Source organism: Chrysemys picta, chromosome 10 (genome assembly GCF_011386835.1).
Source record: "Chrysemys picta bellii isolate R12L10 chromosome 10, ASM1138683v2, whole genome shotgun sequence".
Classification (NCBI taxonomy): domain Eukaryota; kingdom Metazoa; phylum Chordata; order Testudines; family Emydidae; genus Chrysemys; species Chrysemys picta.
This window is the reverse complement of record NC_088800.1, coordinates 86,288,189-86,307,124: the sequence shown is the minus strand read 5'-3', so window position 1 is coordinate 86,307,124 and position 18,936 is coordinate 86,288,189. Positions and strand designations below refer to the sequence as shown.

Sequence of the window (18,936 nt, the reverse complement as noted above, 5' to 3'; positions counted from 1 at the left end):
AGTGGTGGTATACTAAAGAAAGGCTTGGTCACTGACAGCTTAAGAAGCATCCAACTCAGATTTTACCCAGATCAGAAAATGTGTTGCAGGTAAGAGTAAAGGGAGTTGGTAAGGGGTTTCGCTGGAATTGCACAAGGGTCTAGCAGACAAGATGACTAATTAGCTGAAATTCCTACACCAAGTTTTAGATACTTTAGTCTGCAGACATACTAAACTGTACATCACAGAAAGTGGAAGAATCAAATGCAGAACTTTAGAATACCACTTTGTGTACTAAAAGTTACTCAAATTCATGGCAACCTTTTCAAGACATTTATGTACTCAGAGGCACCCAAACAATACCCCTTTTTAATCATACAGTTTTAGGGAATGTAAATGCTAATGCTCAAGTATTTAAGGACAGCAAAATGAGCCATTTAGCTGCACAGAAATCCCAATCTCCCCCCCCCCCCCAAATGCTGGGATATATTTGGTTCAGCATTTGTTTGAACCCCAAGTCAAAAAGTAAGAAACAATACCAAGTTTAACAATAATGGTTTCTCAGTGGTTTTTGATAACATTTTCAAAAACCATTAGGCAAAAAAAGTATTGAAAACAAAAGCTAAGTGATACAATGTGAAAATGGCAAAAAATACACTCCAAACATTTTTATTGCAAGAAACAAAAAGCACACAACAACCTGTACAAACATACATATTACTAACTATAGACAGACAGATGTAGAACATGGCACCATGTTCAGTTGTGCAAACCTTGAACCTTCATGATCTGAAAATGATCATACATTATCTGTACAACACAAAGTCATACAGGAAGTACTCTAGCATATTCAATATGAAATACAATGCATTACTTGGCACAAATACTAGTATTCACATTAAAAGTGTGCAAATGATGGCATTACTCAATATTTTTACTATTTTGCATCAAATACATTGTATTTACAATATATACTGTGCTTTGTTGGAAGTAAAAATTTAAGTTAATGTTTAGAAAATTAATTTGCTACATTACTGTTTATATTTAAGTGCAGTGTGTAGGAAAAAAGTGTGAGATTGTGTTTTTACATACTGCTTTTGAAGTTCCACTCACTGGTTCAGTTCGACTTCTAGAAGAAGAAATAAAAGTCGTCAGAATAAGAACACTGTTTACATCCTTTAAACAAACAATGAAAACATACTATGTCATGATTACCAATATTATATGTTCTGATAATTTAATGAATATGGAAGTTTAGGTGACTACAGAAACTGTTCTCCCTTGGGACTCACAGCATTACTTTGAAGTTACATATGTATTTTCAAAAAGTATTGTAAGATTCATGTTTGTGGAATAAAATTTAGTTAGTAAAAATTGAATTTAAAATTTAACGTCTGCCTTTGGACAATTGCCAACATATTAATGATCTTAAATATGAATTGCTTCATGCTACAATTCTGTATTTTCAGTCAGACTATCACCTATCTAAGCAGGGGCTTACAGTTATCCAAACAACTCTCCCATTCCTAATGCAGTTATATTAAGGATCAGCTCTGAGACTCTGGTTATATTTTATCATTATTCTAGCTTCTGGAAAAGAAAAGTGGTAGTCTAGACAGTTACTGGCCTAGTGGATGAGAGGAAGTAGTAGACATGATATATCTTGATTTTAGTATGGCTTTTGACACAGTCTCGCATGACATTCTCAAACAAACTAGGGAACTGTGCTCTAGATGAAATTATAAGGGGAGGTGGGGGGGAACAAATGGCTGAAAAACTGTACTCAGAGTTCAGAGTAACAGCCGTGTTAGTCTGTATCCGAAGAAGTGGGCTGTAGTCCACGAAAGCTTATGCTCTAATAAATTTGTTAGTCTCTAAGGTGCCACAAGTACTCCTGTTCTTCTTTTTGTACTCAGAGTAGTTCTCAATGGTTCTCTGCCAAACTGGGAGGATACAGCTAGCTGGGTTCTGCAAGGGTCTGTCCTGGGTCTGGTATCTTTCAACATTTTCATTAATGACTTAGATAATGGAATACAGAGTATGCTTATAAAATTTGGGGATGACACCAAGCTGGGAGTGACTGCAAGCACTTTGGAGGACAGGATTAAAACTCCAAGTGACCTTCACAAATTGGAGAATCAATCTGAAATCAACAAGATGAAATGCAATAAAGAAATTGCAAAGTGCTACACTTAGGAAAGAAAAATCAAATTCATAAATACAAACTGGGGAATAGCTGGCCAGGCAATAGTACTGCAGAAAGGATCTAGGAATTATAATAGATCACAAACTGAATAAGAACCAATATGTGATGCAGTTGCAAAAAAAAAAAAAGCTAATATTCTGGGGTGTGTTAACAGGCGTGTAGGTAAGATGCAGGAGATAATTGTCCAACTCTATTCGGCACAGTGAAGCCTTAACTGGAATACTGTGCCCAGTTTTGGGTGCCACACTTTAGGAAAGATGTGGACAAATTGTTGAATCCAGAGGAGAACAAAAATAGGTCAGGTTTTCTAAATCTTTTATCATGAAAGGTAAAAAAACTGGCCACGTTTAGTCTTGAGAAAAGATGCCTGAGAGGGGACCTGATAACAGTCTTCAAATAGGTTAAGGGATATTATAAAGAGGACAGTAATCAATTGTTCACAATGTCCACTGAAGGTAGAACAAGAAGCTTAATCTGCAGCAAGGGAGACTCAGGTTAGATGCTAGGAACATTTTTCTAATTATAAGGTTAGGAAAGTACCAGAATAGATTACCAAGGGAAGTCATGGAATCCCTATCATTGGAGGTTTTTAAGAACAGGTTAAACAAACACCTGTCAGAGATGGTGTAGGTATCCTTGGTCCTGCCTTAGCATGGGGGGATGGGCTATATTACCTCAAGGTCCCTTCAGCCCTACATTTCTATTGTTTGAAATGTGTCTGATACAGAAATATTATTGGAGTCTATTGTTTGAAATGTGAATTTTAACTTGTAAGAATCATGCTAAAAAGTAGAAAATGTTTGATGTACAGTGAATTACTACTATAAATCCTCAGCAATGTGGTCCTCTTACAGGATTTCTTGTTGAAGCCCAAACACCCTGGTGAGGAATCTGCTGATTTTAGCCACGAAAGTGCCCAGATAGTAAACCTTTTATATATGCTATATTGACTAAAAGTAGTAGTAGAAACATCACCTGAAAGAAGTTTCTAGGATTTTGTGCGGTTTAGGAGTCCTGTGACAAAAAAAAAGTCTTAATTACCAGAATTTGCTCAAAATAAATCCTGAATATTCTACAGTATTCAGGAATTCCTTTATTACATTTGAAAATGTGTTGAGGTTCCACATATTGATTGTGGATCTGCAAACTACTTAGAGAACTAGGCATGCAATTGTTGGTATCGTTAATAAGATAATTGTATATTTAATTAATGAAGTTGCAAAAAGTCTCCCATGAGCTGAGGCAGTTTAAAGCCTCTCATGGTTGCAGGACTCGTGCTTACAACAGTCACTACTAGGAAAACTGTTCCAGCTCACAATAAGAGGTAAGTACATCCCAAAGGTGGGGGTAGGTGAGGAACTTCGTTAAGATATACACCACAGATTTGTTTATCAATGTGTTTACCTTGAAGACCATGCTATAAGATGAACAGTAAATTTTTAAAGGCATTGCATACAATACTGTAGTTCTGAGCTTGAAATCTCAAAAGCTGCTTATTTTTAAGTTAACTGTACTACTGAGCAATTGGCACACAGTATGAACTACTCAGGAGTCACTTCTGCACTTTGCCTTCTACTTGTTAAGCTAGGGGCATCACAGAAACAATGGGCAGCCTTTATGGAGAGAGCAAGATGCACCATTCTTTCTGTAACAGATTTGTACCCAGATACTTATTTGGTCCTCATCTCTGTTAGTATCTAACACTTTACTTTGGAAGAGCACTGAAGCACCAGGAAGATGCCGTCTGCTCAGCCACAGATTAAAATTACTCAAACAAAGCTAGGGCAACTAATGTGAAGTGGGATAATACAGGATGAAAGAAGGGTAACAAGCAACCTGTAATCCTGACTTCATTCATTGGAATTTCTGACATTTTAGTCAACACTACATCTGTTACCCCACACTGGGATTAATAGGGAAAACAGACATTTGGGGCTCAATGGTCAACATAGTATAAAACAGAATTAATGAAAGAATATTTTAATCTTGTTCACATACAAAATGGCTGACCTGATCACTGAATGTCAGGGTGGGGAGGGATTATCACCCCGCTCACCACACACATTTGGGAACTTTGTTCTTTTTGACTTCCACTGAAGCAGTGATTGTCTCTGGGAATCTGAGGGGCATATCCCACATAAAACCTCCTGTGTTTGGAAGACATACAGAATGGTGGACCTTGGTCTTTCCAGTATTGTTTCTATGCAAGACTCCATGATTGTTGGCAATACTAATACTAGTAGTTTGTTTATAAAGTACCTGTCCTGTCATGTCCCAAGAGGGAAGTACACCCATCCACTTACTGACAAGTAACCACCTCTGACATGGGAATGAGTCAGTAAATATACACAACATGCATGACAGATGATTTAGTTGGGAATTGGTCCTGCTTTGAGCAGGGAGTTGGACTAGATGACCTCCTGAGATCGCTTCCAACCCTGATATTCTATGAGGGGAAAACTTTGGCCAAGGATTATAGGTTTTTCTTCTTATAAAAAGTGCTATGAAATCTTTCCTGTCAATACAGAGCAAAAAGGGCCTCAGTTTAAGGGCACAACCAAAAGACCAACTCACATAGTAAACTGAGCAGAACTCTATCTACCTCAGAATTAACTGTGGGGTTAGAATCTGGAGTCCCAAGAAGCCTATTCAAGCCATCCCTCTTGCAAAGATCAAGAGGTTACAGGTCTCATCCTTTCCAGCTACAACATGAACCAGTAACTCTTATGAAAGGAAGAAAACCTAGACACGTTTGAATGTGTCTAGCAAACTATGCATTAGCCAAGTCTAATGGCGACAGATAGAGTATTTGATTTTATGAATACCTACATGACATATGTTTTGCTTGTAGATTTAACTCCTCCAATAGGGATTCTTCTAACAATTACAGATGAGTTCTTAGGAATCAGGGCAGTATCATCTGTGTATTCTGAAAAAGAGTAAAAATGTGATAAGAAAGATCAATTTCCATTCCCAAAAACACATTTCTCTTTTTCATATGCAGTTTGTTAGGTATTTAGAAGAATTCATTTAACTGAGAAAAACCAAATCCAGAATTTTATAATAAATACTGAAAGGTTAAAATGAATCCACACAAATTAATAGTAGATTTCTATTAACTGACCACCAATTCTAGAGGGTTGTTAAAACCATATACACATAGGCAAGGACAATGCTTAAAAAAAAAAAAAGAAGATGAGGCTAATCTAAGATCTACATTGTTATAATCAGAAAGGTCACTAAACAGATACTTTCTTATTCAAGAGATCCAACCCATGGCAAATTTAGGTTTCCACTGTAAAATGAGAACAGCTTGGCCCATAGTATCTTCATAATTGAACTGGTAACGATGCAAAAGCTACAATGAATACAGATCTGAGGTAGAGTTTGCAGGGCAGGCAGTTAGGAATAGCAAATATGCTATCATGAGTTTATTTACCTAAGTTACTAAAAATACGTTTGAATATTAAAAGTGAAAATTTAAAAAAGCCAATTTGTCACTATTGTGTTTATTTTTGGCATTTTTTCAAGCTCAATAAAAATCAATGCCATCAGTTTCACTTTCAGGTTTTCAGTGTTTGATGTTTGGATTAAAAACAAAGTAGAAGAAAGTCTGTATTAACTGTTTAAATTGGATTTCTTTTAATTGTGGAAAATGTGTCTATTCTTTAGTTATAAAAAAACTCATTTAGAAAATATAATTTGGGGGCCAAACTTAAGTTGATAGTTTCCATTTAAACCAAGCAATTGTCTTTGGGCTGGTCCACACTGGGGCGGGGGATCGATCTAGGAAACGCAACTTCAGCTACGAGAATAGCGTAGCTGAAGTCGACGTTTCCTAGATCGAACTAAGTTTACTTACTGCGGGTCCACGCGGCGCAGGCAAGCTCTCCCGTTGACAGCGCTTCCTCCTCTCGGCGAGCAGGAGTTCCGCAGTCGACGGGGGAGCGCTTCTGGGATTGATTTATCGCGTCCAGATGAGACGCGATAAATCGATCCCAGAAGATTGGGCGGGTAGTGTGGACCTACCCTTAGAAGTAAATGAGAAAAACTCCAAATGCCCCCTTGTAGATTCACTTTTCAAACTAAAACCAGTTTAAGACAAAATCCTAGGTTTAACAAAAATTAAGCTAAACATTTAAAATAAGCTCTACATAGTGCTGCATTTGTCTTCATGAAACTGTTATATTCTGATCTAACCTCAAGCTCACATAAACCTGCAATTCTTTAAAAAACAATACCCAGCATCAGGTTACTTTCAGATTCAAAACGTGAGTTTTGGGACTAGCTCTGCCTAGCGATAGTGTAACAATGAGTGGTAACTGAGTTTCCAAGATTAATTTAGCTTGCTCAGGATGAAAGGAACATCTTGATATATGTGACGCTGGATCACATTTTTATTATAACATTCATAGTACTAAACACTATGATTAAGCTTCTGTAGAAAGTTCCATTATAACTTTTTCACTTCCTCATAACTTTCTGGAGTTCTCCTTTGGGTCTAAAGCTTTCTATGATAGGTTCAGACCACAGGTGATTTATTCGTTTTTTAAATAGGAGGAAAAAACCCTTTGGCCATTTCAATTATGAGACAAAGCGCACATATTTAAGAGAGATTTTTTTATTCAACTAGTTTTGAATGAGTTTGGAACCACAAAAATAATTTTGAACCTGTACTCCATGAAGAACTGTTTCTGCACTAAGGTTGGAGGGGGAAAAAAAGCTGGGACTAAAGATTAATTTCTAAGCATGCTCACTGGGCCCCTCCTTGAAGTGTAGCAAAGCCTATGAAACTTCATTCCTTATGGCTGTGTGTGTGTATGAATGTGTGTACGTATATATATTACATTACACATACGAAACCTGAACCTCTGGAAACTGAATCAGCAGGATAGCACTAGTCTAAAATACAAATGTGCCATGTATCCACACTGTCATCTGCTTTTATCTGTATTTTTGCCACATGTTCGCACTTGTACTTCATTATGCCATTACAATTGCACAATTCCCAGCACAGCTCTCTGAGGCCATCGCTTCCACGAGATTTCTAAAAGCCTTCCTTTAGGGAGTCTACCAGAAACGAGAGAGAAGAGACCAAAACTTTTGTAATTCTCTGGAAAGGGAATACTCAAAACCCCTAAATGCTGGAGCCACCTCCTATATCTTTCCTCAAAATGCAGGTTAGGACAAATGTTCAGTTCTTGTTTGGCAAGTAAGGTTTCTGATGGGGCTTCTGTACAGCAATTGTGGCAGAGAACACTGCAAAGAGCAAGAAAAGCAGTTAACACAACTTTTCCTCTGTCATGCAGTCCTAAGGCTTAGAATAGCTAGTGTAACTGATGCTTGAGAATAATATTCAGCTGGAAGAGTACTACTATTGGTTCAGACCCTGACCACAAATTGGTGAGACCAAGTTCTTTGAGATCTAGGATGAGCACCAGTAGCTGTGTAACTTTAGAATGAGGAAGAAGACTTCTCTGCCTCTGTAGCTAACTGGGTTCAGTACTGCAGCGCCAGCTTGTCAGGATGAGCACACTTCTTGCCATGAAAAAGGTTTGACTCTCTATGGCAGCTGGCTACCCCACCCCAGATGGTTTTGACACAGTGGACATCAGCTTGGGTTCAGGAAACACATGGCTAATTATTATTCATGGAGGCATATGTGGGAAGAAATAGTAGAATCAAGACAGAGTGTAGTGTGCCAATGATCACTGAGGAATTCAAACAACTGGGATTCCTGAACTGTGTGGGGGCTATTGAGGGAACCCATGTGCCCACTCTGTGAATTCATATTCCCATACGAAGTCCAAAACATAGATTAACAGAAAGAGTTACTGCTCAATTGTGACAACTTTTAGAGAGACTTATGACAGTTTCCTGGATATTTACATAGGATGGCCAGGCAAAGGGCAAGATGCACAATTTTTCAAAGAGCTAGACTCCTAAAAAATGGGTAGAGGATGACTACAACATTGACATTAGTTGCATTTGTCCCCATTGTGATTCTGGTGATCCCACATGCCAATTTTCACTATTTCTAATTAACCTATTCCCAGATTACACAAAACTGGAGAGATGTCAATTCAAATATACACATCAGATGCGCACCGTGGTGGCTGGAGCAGCATGAGGTTTTGTGAGACAATGGAGATGTTTGTTGACTTCCAAAGGCCGGTCAGTGACCAATGTAACAACATCTGCCTGCTGCATTTTTTAATATATATTAAAAGAAAGGTAGTCTTCTATGGAGAGCTGAGGGAGTAAGCAACTAGCTATGCAGCAACCTATGCACAGCTGGACACACAAGTGGTTGTATCTGAGACAGTTACTTATATACAAACATTGTGCGATCCTCATCAGAAATGCGTTGTATACACACTTTTAAACTGTTGGTTCAGTGAAGTAAATATTGTTTTATTTTTAGCCATTTATATTTCGTTGCTGTGGGCTTCTTGTGTTTGGCATTTAATTATCCAGTTATCTTGATTTGTATGGTGGGGGAGTTTATGGAGGAGTGATTTGATGCACCAGAGAACAGTAACTGACAGCTGCTTCTATGAAGTGCCTTTGTAGTGGTGGGCTTATACTTTTGGTGATTTTAATGCATTTGTTTTTCTCATGCTTTATTAGTGATTTGTATTAGTTCTGGTGAGGAAGTTTCATGGAGGAGTGAATTCATGTATTCCTATTAAAGAACATTATGCTTGATACACAGAACCTTTATTTTTAAGAAAATGTTTTATTATACAAACATGTTTACAAGTCAGCTGCAATAACAAAACAAGGTAACATTTGTACAATACCAAGGGCAACAGACAATCATTCATAAATTGTCTTATTGGGATTCCAATTTTCCTTTCCACTGGCTTCTAAAGGCGCGAGTTGCCAAAGGAACAGAAAGCAAGGGAGCTGAAGAGTAGGCGGCAGCCTCATAACTATTATCCTGATTCAATGTTATGTTTTACAGGCAATGCAGGGATCAGTTGTTAGACCAACACACAGTCATTTTCCTGAACACTTTGTATTTGTTGAACATTTCCCTTTAGAACTCTGCCTCCTATTCTAATTTCTCCTCTTCCTGAAATAGTCCTGCCTCATTGTGCTTTGCCCTATATTGCAAAGTGGCCCTGATTTTGTGTTCCTTGAACCAGTACACTGTCAGATATTTCACCATTGTGAATCCGTTCTGCATGACACCATGCCTCTTCTGGGACATCCATTCTACTGGTGTGGCCACTATAATGAAAAATAAGTAATGAGTTAGCCATAACAATACTCATCTATCCCTAACCCTAGGAATACCAAGACATGCAACAGAAATAAATTCAGTTTCAAATTCTAATACCTTCTTGCAAGTAATTTTCTTCCTGGATTAGACTCAATGCATGCACAACACTTATAAGAAAGAGGGTTCATTAGGATGCTAGATTAAGGCCAAGAATGGAATTGAGCGGATAGGTGCTGGTCACTAGCTTGACTACCAATGTTTACTTATCACAGGAAAACACTTGAAAACATTTTCCTGGCATTTAGGGAAAAAAGGGAATTGTTGAGGAAATGAAGGGAGAAGCTGCGAAATTAGCAATGGAGTTATTTGCATAGATGCTTTTTTGACTGTTGCTACACACTGAGCAGAAGTCTTAATTGAGCTGTCCACAATAATGCCCGGATCTTTTCCTGAAGATTTAGAATGCAGTAAAGTATGAATTTTTCAAACCATTATCTTCAATTTGCATTACTTTGTGTTTGTCAACATTAAATTTCATCTGACATCACACTGCCCATCACCACAGCTTGATGAGAGTACTCATGTTAGTCTTTGCTAACTTAAATTGTGTTATCTGTAATTTTGCCACTTCACTTCTATTTCCTTACTAGGAGTGGTGTGTATACGTGTGGAAAAGGAATCTTGTCACAATCTGCTGTTAAACTTCTGCTACGATGACGGCAGCTAATCTGGTGCACCAGTCTGATACATAGCTTAACATTTTTTATAGTGAAGTTCTTATTTTTAGATTTTTTACATTGTGGTCTCTTGCTCTTTGAATCCACCATACTGAGGCAAACTTCCACCCTGACAGGAAGAGTGGCCCATACAGCCAGAGTGTGGGGGAGTTACGTAGGGGCATGCCAATATTGTAGAATTATGGGGAGAACCAAAGCAACTAGATATGGAAAAAGCTCATCAGCTACAGATTATATTGTCAAGGTGGTGGAGAAAGGACTTGTGGGGCAGGAGGAGAGGACATCTCTATCTTCACATAAGACTATTATCTGCCCTTTCAAGAAATGACATTCATAAGAACCCAGAAAACTCTTCACCAATACTTAAGTCACTACCTCCCACACCCTGTCCCCACCAGCATATTTTACAACAAAATGGTATATACCTGGTGTTGAGAGCTCTGTTCTTTTCAGATTCCTTGTCCTGCTATTCTGTCTTGGCTGCTACTTCTGGATCCTTCATGCACACAAAACAGATCCTATGAGGTCAGCAACATGCCTGGCATCTTCAGAACCAGCTTCATGTTCCAGTGGTCCAAGTTGTTGATGGAGCCCTCTTCCATCAACGCAATGCATGGGACCTTTATGCTATGCCGAAGTATTTCTGTGGCTCTGGAAGGTTGAGCCTCAAAGAATTTGTCCAGTTCATTGTAAAAGTGGTACACTTTTTGCCCTGAACCAGGCCTACTGCCACTAGCTCAGACCTCATTATACAGGATGCTCAAGCCCATTACCTTTTCTTGGCATTGCCTGCCCCTCTAGTGATGCCCATCTCCACTAATCACTCAGACTCCCAGTCTCACACTATTATGAATGACCAAGGTCATCTGGGCCTTATCTCCTTATATGGCCATTAGTGTTTGCACATCAACCTCAGGTAGCGGATACTATAGTCACATAGTGGACACCTCCAAAACATGCTGCTGACAGAACAAGAATAATTTCAGCAAAGTTGTAGAAGAAACTGATAGCCATGGAAATAACGTACATTTGAGTTCCATTCTGTATGTAAAGCTACTTGCACAACTAAGTGACTTATTGCCAATTTGGCCCTGTACAAGAAACTTCAGAAAGTAGAGCAACGAAGGTCGCCTGGGTAGTGAATGCTGCACTGTGAGATCATAGCACGAGGATGACTTGTACAATTGAGGGCTGTTACCCCAGCAATCCCTATCCACATGAGCACTGAAACAGATATTAGCACAGCGGTTAGCCTTTCTTCAGGAAAGTGTAATCTATATAGTGGTTGTAATGTCTGTGTACCACAGGAAACATTTTAATACATGCAAGATGTGTTAAAGATGTGTTAGGGGAATCAAATAGCCGTTAGCACAAGTTTTGTATTGTAGATAGCACTTAAGTGGCATGGTAGAAACCAATTTAGACAGGGCTCAAGCCTTTTTACTCCTTTAAAGAGTAGAATTAGATGACTGTGGTAAAAAAACAGCAGAGCTTGCAAGAGCACTATGTATTCTACACCCATCTTTCACCACTATAACCAATATAGAGTTATGGACACTTTTTTCCCAGTACATAGAAATGCTTATTCCCTTTGCCTTGCATGGCAAGGGAGTAGGGCAGGAACAACTGCTGCTCAAGACCGAACTCCTGAAAAAAAAAATCTACAAGAAAAACTGCCAAACATCTGGTTAAGGGAGAAAAATCATGAAATCAAAGATAGTTACGAATTCCATGATCTTGGGGTTCTCCTGCAATTTTTGATTAATTCTGTATTGTCTGAAAATCTCCACTCATTATAAAAGTATGATCTGAAATAGATGTTTGTTTTCTTTTTATAATGTATAAAGTGGGCACGAAAGGTATTTTTCCCTTTTAAAGAAGTGCCCCATACTGCTTATTTACCACCTTAGAAATATGAAGGGTGTCCGAAGTCTGAACTTTACTGGTTTTGCTAGAGTCTTTTTTCAGTTTCAGAGAGTGTTTATTATGGCCTTGAACACCTTACTTGAACACTTTACCATTTGATCCTCAGTTGTTTCAGCCTGAACTGTTTTAGTGCCAGTCCATGTGAAGACTAGCTGAAAAAATTTAACTAGTCCTTCCATTACTGTTCCACATTGTATCAGTTGCCTTTTCAAGTATCCCAAAATCACTGTTTCTGTGAGAGGTGTCAGGAACTGTGGGAAAAGTACTCACAAGGCATTGCAATTAGAATGGTTCAGAAAGCGCTAGTGTGGTTTGAGGCCGAGCATGTGTTCTTAACATGATTCAGTACCAAAGAGCATGTGCCTAAACTGGTGCTACAGAACCAGTTCAATCATTCAGAATTTTTCTTCATCTTTTTCGTGGTCATCCTGAAGAAGTTTACAATTTACGACCAGTAAAGTTGGATAGGCAACTGAAACTCAAGGCCACCTGGCAGAGGGATTTGGGGTAGTGAAATATAAAAGTTTGCATATTTATAAATCTACTTTTAGACATCTTTGCTTTCAAGAGCCAATACTTTTTTGCAACAACATTTTGCATTTCCCCCCAACTTCTACATCAGGGGTTGGCAACCTTTCAGAAGTGGTGTGCCGAGTCTTCATTTATTCACTCTCATTTAAGGTTTAGCGTGCCAGTAATACATGTTAATGTTTATAGAAGGTCTATTTCTATAAGTCTATAATATACAACAGTTTAGTTATATGTAAAGTAAATAAGGTTTTTAAAACGTTAAAGAAGCTTCATTAAAAATTAAATTAAAATGCAGAGCCCCCCGGACCAGTGACCAGGTACCTAAACAGGCAGTGTGAGTGCCACTGAAAATCAGCTCGCGTGCCGCCTTCGGCACCCGTGCCATAGGTTGCCTACCCCTGTTCTACATGAACCCTCCCCGAATAATCATGCAGACAAAATAAACTCTCTCACCTATTTCAACATTCCAATTCTAGAAATTTAAAATCACATTAACAATATTTATTTCCTAGTCTTATCTTTCCTCCTCTTAACTGAAACTTGTCAGTTCTAACCAAAACTAACAGACTGATGTTAGTCAGTCCATGAATGGAACTTGAGTTATGTTCCTTCCATTTTAATCAACACTTCCTTTTAGGAAGGCAAGCACTCAACTTAATAGTCTGGTGAAACATTTTGGAATTCTGTTTTTATTCTCTAAAGAAAACAGTAACCTTTTACAAAGAACTCAAATCAATATAAATTCAAAATGAATGAGCCATGAACCCTAACCTTGAAGTTGTCAGAGTCGCTTTAAAGTTAGACTTTTCTCTGAAGATTGTTTACCTGCCTCTACTACAAACACCACCTTAGGGTCCAAACCTATAAAGAACAGGGCCTAACAAAAAAAAATTTCTTTAGCTCATTTATCCTCAGTTTCCTGTGCATTTGATAACCCTTTGTTTCAGTTGCATATTCTGTCTGTGGGTCTTTCACACAGCAACAGGGAGAAGAAACACACACACCAACCAGAAAAGGCAATTGCAAAAATCACAAAAAACAGTTGGCAGACAAGGGCAGATATAGCATCCAAATGCTTCACTTTTAAATTTTAGTTGACTAAATTGGTAGCATTCCTTTAAAGGTACTATATTGTATATTAGAAGTTAAACACTTCTTAAAGTTGTTGCAAGTTGAATTCTAAATTTAATCAGATGTTAAAGTTATACCAATGGTTGATCCATCAATGTAAGACTCCTGAAGAGAAATATGAAATGATAATCCCCTCAGAGCCAGCAGCCCTATTCACTGAATGGAAATAATAGTATTTCTAAAGACTTCTGAGAAGTGTATGTTATTCACAAAGCCATTTACAACCGGATAGGTCATGTACCAAATATATCAAGATTCAAATGCTCAAATGGGATTTAACCAGGTAAGCAGATGGAATTAGTTTGTAGCAAAGAAGTAGACAGACAATAAAAAAAGTGACTGTCAGTTTGAATTTAAAGAACTTCTGAATGATTGAAAGTCCCAAGTTTTATCAAGAAGAGAATGGTTTTGCATTAATAGGTAACTCCCAAACATATCTACATGTTTGCATGTAAACTGCTCTTTGGAAAGGATGTCATAAGGGTTTCCATGAATACACATTATAGAAGGAAACTAAACAGCAGTATAAGGCTCTTTATCCAAGGGCTAACAATGAGCTCAGTTTCTATAACTGCGCCATCTAACCACCATTATCTAATTCTGTAATCTCACAGCAGACAAAACTAACTCAAAGAATCTGTACTGTCACAGTGTGTAGTTCAGGAAGTAATCCTCCCCAATTGTATTAAAATTCGGCATCTTTCAACCTCCTCTTTCGATGCCAGTAGAATTCAGTTGGTTTGTTACTACAAAACTTTGCCCGACGTTTCCCTGCCAGCCCTATAAACCAAGAAACCCTGAAGAGTTCTGGGAAATCAAGACTTCGGCGTCAAGGAATTCCGCATTTGGCATAGCAGGTCAAAGCCTAGTCCATTAAATCTGGCACTCTACCTATGACAATGGACACAGTTCTTCAATGGTAGTTACTGTGAGGAAAGCGACTACAGAAGTGGCATTTATTACTCATTCCAAGCCATATCTACGGATTTCAATGACCAAAACGCATCTTTCACGTCTGTTCAATACTCTGTGCCCCTGCTCAGCCCCTACAGCCACAGGGGACGGAGCTGGGACTAAACGCCGACTCCTGCATCGACAGCCCCCATCGGCCAGTTCAGTTTCTCTGACTGGTGACGAGGCACAAGCTGGACAGAGCCCGGCCGTGCTCAGAGCCCAAGGCAGGCCGGACGCGGCTCTCTGGTCCTCGCCCACCGGGGCGCCATGTGCCCCACAGCCCCCCCGCCCCCCGGGTGCCCCGCAGCCCCCCCGCCCCCCGGGTGCCCCGCAGCCCCCTACCTTCTTTGGTCTGCGCGTTGGTGATCTGCAGGTCGCAGTCGGCCGCCTTGAGCTTCTCGCGGCCCATGATCTGGCGCTTGAGGTCGCACAGGGAGATGTGGAGCCCGTCGAAGGTGACCGTGTCATAGTTGAGCTTGGAGGAGAACTTGTAATGGACGCAGGACATGGTCGGGGCGGGGCCTGCTCCGCGAGGGGGCCGGGGTCTGGGGGGGGGGGACAGGTCCCGCTCCGGGGCCGGCGGGGCGGGGTCTGCGGGGCGATCCGAGGCCCGCTCGGGCCCGGCCGACGAGGCGCCTGCTCGGGTGGGGCTGCGCGCGCGCGCGCTCGGGGCCCGGCTAGCGCTCACAGGCCGCCACGCTCCGCCATGGCCAGGCCCCGCGCTGTCAGGCTCGGCTGCCGGAGGCCTCAGGGCTCCATGGCGGCGGCGGCGGCTCCGGCCTAGCCCCGCAGCGATCGATCCGGGCCTCGGCGGCGAGGGCGCTGCTCCTCCGGTTCCTCCTCCTCACACCCCGGCGGGGCGGACGCTCGGCCTCCTCACACAGCCGCTCCGAGGCCCGGCTTCTCGCTATGGCGGCTCCCGCGGCCCCCGCCTCAGCGCTCGACTAGGGGGTTTCCCAGACAGGAACCGCACGGGCGAGGGGGAGAAGCGCCGCACTGCGCGTGCGCCTCACCGTCCGCCACGCCCACTTTTCCTCACGTGACCCGGCGCATTATGACAAAGGAGCTGCTGCTCCGGCATCACGTGATCGAGGGGGGGGGTTGGGAAGGCAGGAGTGGTGAGAGGAGAGGGATGGGGCCAGGAGGAGAGGGAGGGAGGGAGGGAGGGAGGGGAAGGGGGGTGTGCTCCTCAAAGTCTGTGAAGTTACAGCCCGCCTAGGATCTGGCTGAGCCTCACTTCATGCACTGTCTGGCACTGCACACCCATGGGCTGGGAAGTTCCCTGTCATGCGCCACAGCACATTCAGCATGTGAACTACTAAACTCTCCCAGGGTTAATGCCAGGAAGCTTCCCATCCAGAAATGTGGGGGGAACTCCCCTCCCCCCCAAGCTGCAGATTTAACACCCCTTAAATTCCGCACCAAATAAGATTTCATCTAAAAAAGTCCAGTTTCTAACCCTTCTGCTTGCAAATACAATCTCCCGGAGAGACTCAATTCTATGTTACCTTCCTGAGTATGCTAACCTGGGTCTACACAAGGCTTTTTCATGCCAAAATATCCAATGTTGGTACCACTAGTTTGACTTTATTGCTAGTAGTAAAGGAGGGACCTTTAGGATAAGGACTCCTGGGGCCTCCTGGCCCATGAAGGACAATTAACACCATGCCACTGTGGTAAAAACATCAGCATCAGATGGTCTGGTGGTCCCTTCTAGCTTTAAACTCTATGTCCTTGTCTGCACTAGCATTTCCAGGAAGGGACTGCAACTGGTGATAAGGAAATATTTCAGAAGAAAGGCTAGTGTAGACAAGTTTGTATTCATGCAGTAGGCTGTTAACTCTAAAATCTTATGCTGAAGATTTTGGCTAGAATTCCTATGAAAATCGTGCAGATTTGGAGGCAAACTGCTTCACTTGGAGGCCAATCACTTCCCATTGTAACTTTAATCCAACTTTTAATTGCATTGAACATAAAGTATAAAATAATTAAAAAAAACCAGAACATTAAAAAGAAAAGTTGTGCTAAATTAGAGTTAAGATTGTGCTGTGCAGTTAAAGAACTGTTAAACACAATTTTAAGTAAACTCAAACATTAAAAAAAATGGAAAGCACTAGCTAAGGTTACATAAACAATTTTGACACCAACCTTAACATACACACCATTCAACAAACAACAAACAATTCTCTGTGATCAGCAGACAAATAATATTCATTCTTTCCATGTGACAAAACACAGTATTGCAAGGTCTAATAAAGTCTGAGGAAAGACTATAATTGTTTTCAATAGAAGTTGGATTGTGCTCTAGAGTAGCAATACAAATACAGGGGCAGAGTTAAAGTTGTTTGATAATTGCTCTCGGGGATTTTTTTCTCCTTAATGTTATTTCATGTGCACTATCTGATGGTTAATGTAACTTTAATTTGTAATTTCCATAACTTTTAATGCTTTTGTTTGATGATGTGTTCAGTAGTAAATCTTCTAATTTGCACTTAGCAACCTGAAATGTAACTTATTGTTTTTTTTATTTTGTATTGTATTTGCAGATTAGTGGGGAAAGAGGAGGAAAAAGGAAGAGGTTGATGAGGAGGATATGTTGTTTTATTGTTCTACTAGTTAGTTTATAGATCAGTAGGAACCGCTTAGGGAACTACTTACCACTTTAGCTATATTGTTTTAGAAATGGCTAATTTCTGTAAATTTACAGGAATAAGTGATAGAGTCACCTTTTTCTTAGTATGACTGCATCCACCCTGAAGGCTGTACTGCTTTAACTCTAAAGCGGTACACAAACTGTGTGTAGACAGGGCTTTTGGTTTCGAGGCTCTTGGAGCAGGGAGTGACCTTGAGTGTTTGGAAAGTGCCTAGTTAGTACATAATCGGCTCTACTTTAAAGCAAAATTAAGTAAATCATCTTCATCATTTTGGAATGGCGGCAGCAGCTGCCTATTGGCAAGAGACCAGCGAATAAGTAGGACTGTTCTGTGCATTGCTGTACATTGGCTTCTCCCTGTCCAGAGTTTGTTTTGTTGGGTGGATCTTTAATTCCCTATTTCTTGAACTTTGGGGAGGTGGAAAAGGGGAGGGCAAAAGGGACTCTGCATTGCCTTAAGAACCTGGGGAAACTACCAGTTTGAGAGCCAGAGACCTGTTGAGCTAGTTCTGGAATGTCCAGATCTCTGCACCTGTGACATCACAGAGTTCCAAAGCATGTTCTGTCATCCTTGAGGCTCCTGACTGAGGTCATACAGCTATTGTGAGCACGGCAATACTCATAATAAAGTCAAGCTTTAATTGTAAATATCTGGTGTCTCCCATCCTAATAATTACCCTGTGTGGAAACTGGCATTAATAAACAAGAACTTGGTTCATCCCCTTTGCACAGTACCTAATGTCTTTGGCAACATTTAACATTTTTGGCATCTTGATCAAGACTGGGAGTCTGAAGGCAGGTAACCAAAACAAGGATGTTCAGACCATAAGCATGGGGAGCACTACAGATGCTATGCAGTTTTTCACTTCCGTTTGTGGGGAGGATAGGACCTCACACCAGGATTTAGAGCTAACATGCAAAATCTGTTCAAGATGATTAAGTGAGTTATGAATGGCAGCAAGTCAGATATATGCAATCACCACTTTGATCTTTATAGCCAAAAGATCACAATATCTAGTACCATAACACTGTAAAATCGGGCACATTCACAGTAGCAAGACCGCCATCTTTTTTAGAGCATATCTTTTAGAAGAAAAATCCAATTTTGATTTAAAAATTGCCAGGGATGGAGAATCCACCACAAAGCTTGTTCCAATGATTCAGTACCCTTACGGTTAAAGATTTGCCCCTTATTTCTAGTCTGAATTTCTGCAGCTTTGACTTCCAGCCATTGAATCTCGTTATACCTTTCTCTGCTAGACTGAAAAGCCCTTTATCATTAAATTTCTGTTCCCCATGTAGTTACTTATAGACTGGGATCAAATCACCTCTTAACTTTCTTTTTGATAAGATAGACCCAGAGCTCAGTCTATTTATCGCTGTAAGGCATGTTTACAATCCTTCAATTATTTTCATGGCTCTTCTCCGAATCCTTTCTAATTTTTCAACATCCTTCTGGAATCTGGCCCTTTGACTTCAGTGGAGCCAAAGGAAATGTGTATTAAATATTAATCATACTTTCATAGAGCAGTAACAACCACACTCATTATAGCAAACTGGGTTCCCATTCATGAAATTCCCAGAATATGTG

The 18,936-nt window shown here is 40.4% G+C and overlaps 1 protein-coding gene across 1 annotated transcript in view; it reads right to left on the bottom strand.

The window, feature by feature from the left end:
- Positions 1-15,285, bottom strand: part of RBBP6 (RB binding protein 6, ubiquitin ligase) — a 39,316-nt gene extending 24,031 nt beyond the window's left edge. Inside the window, 3 exon segments of the mRNA XM_065560306.1 lie at positions 1,072-1,108; positions 5,015-5,114; positions 15,035-15,285. Coding sequence (XP_065416378.1) covers positions 1,072-1,108; positions 5,015-5,114; positions 15,035-15,200 — 303 coding nt within the window. The 5' untranslated portion in view covers positions 15,201-15,285.
- Positions 15,286-18,936: the final 3,651 nt, after the last annotated feature.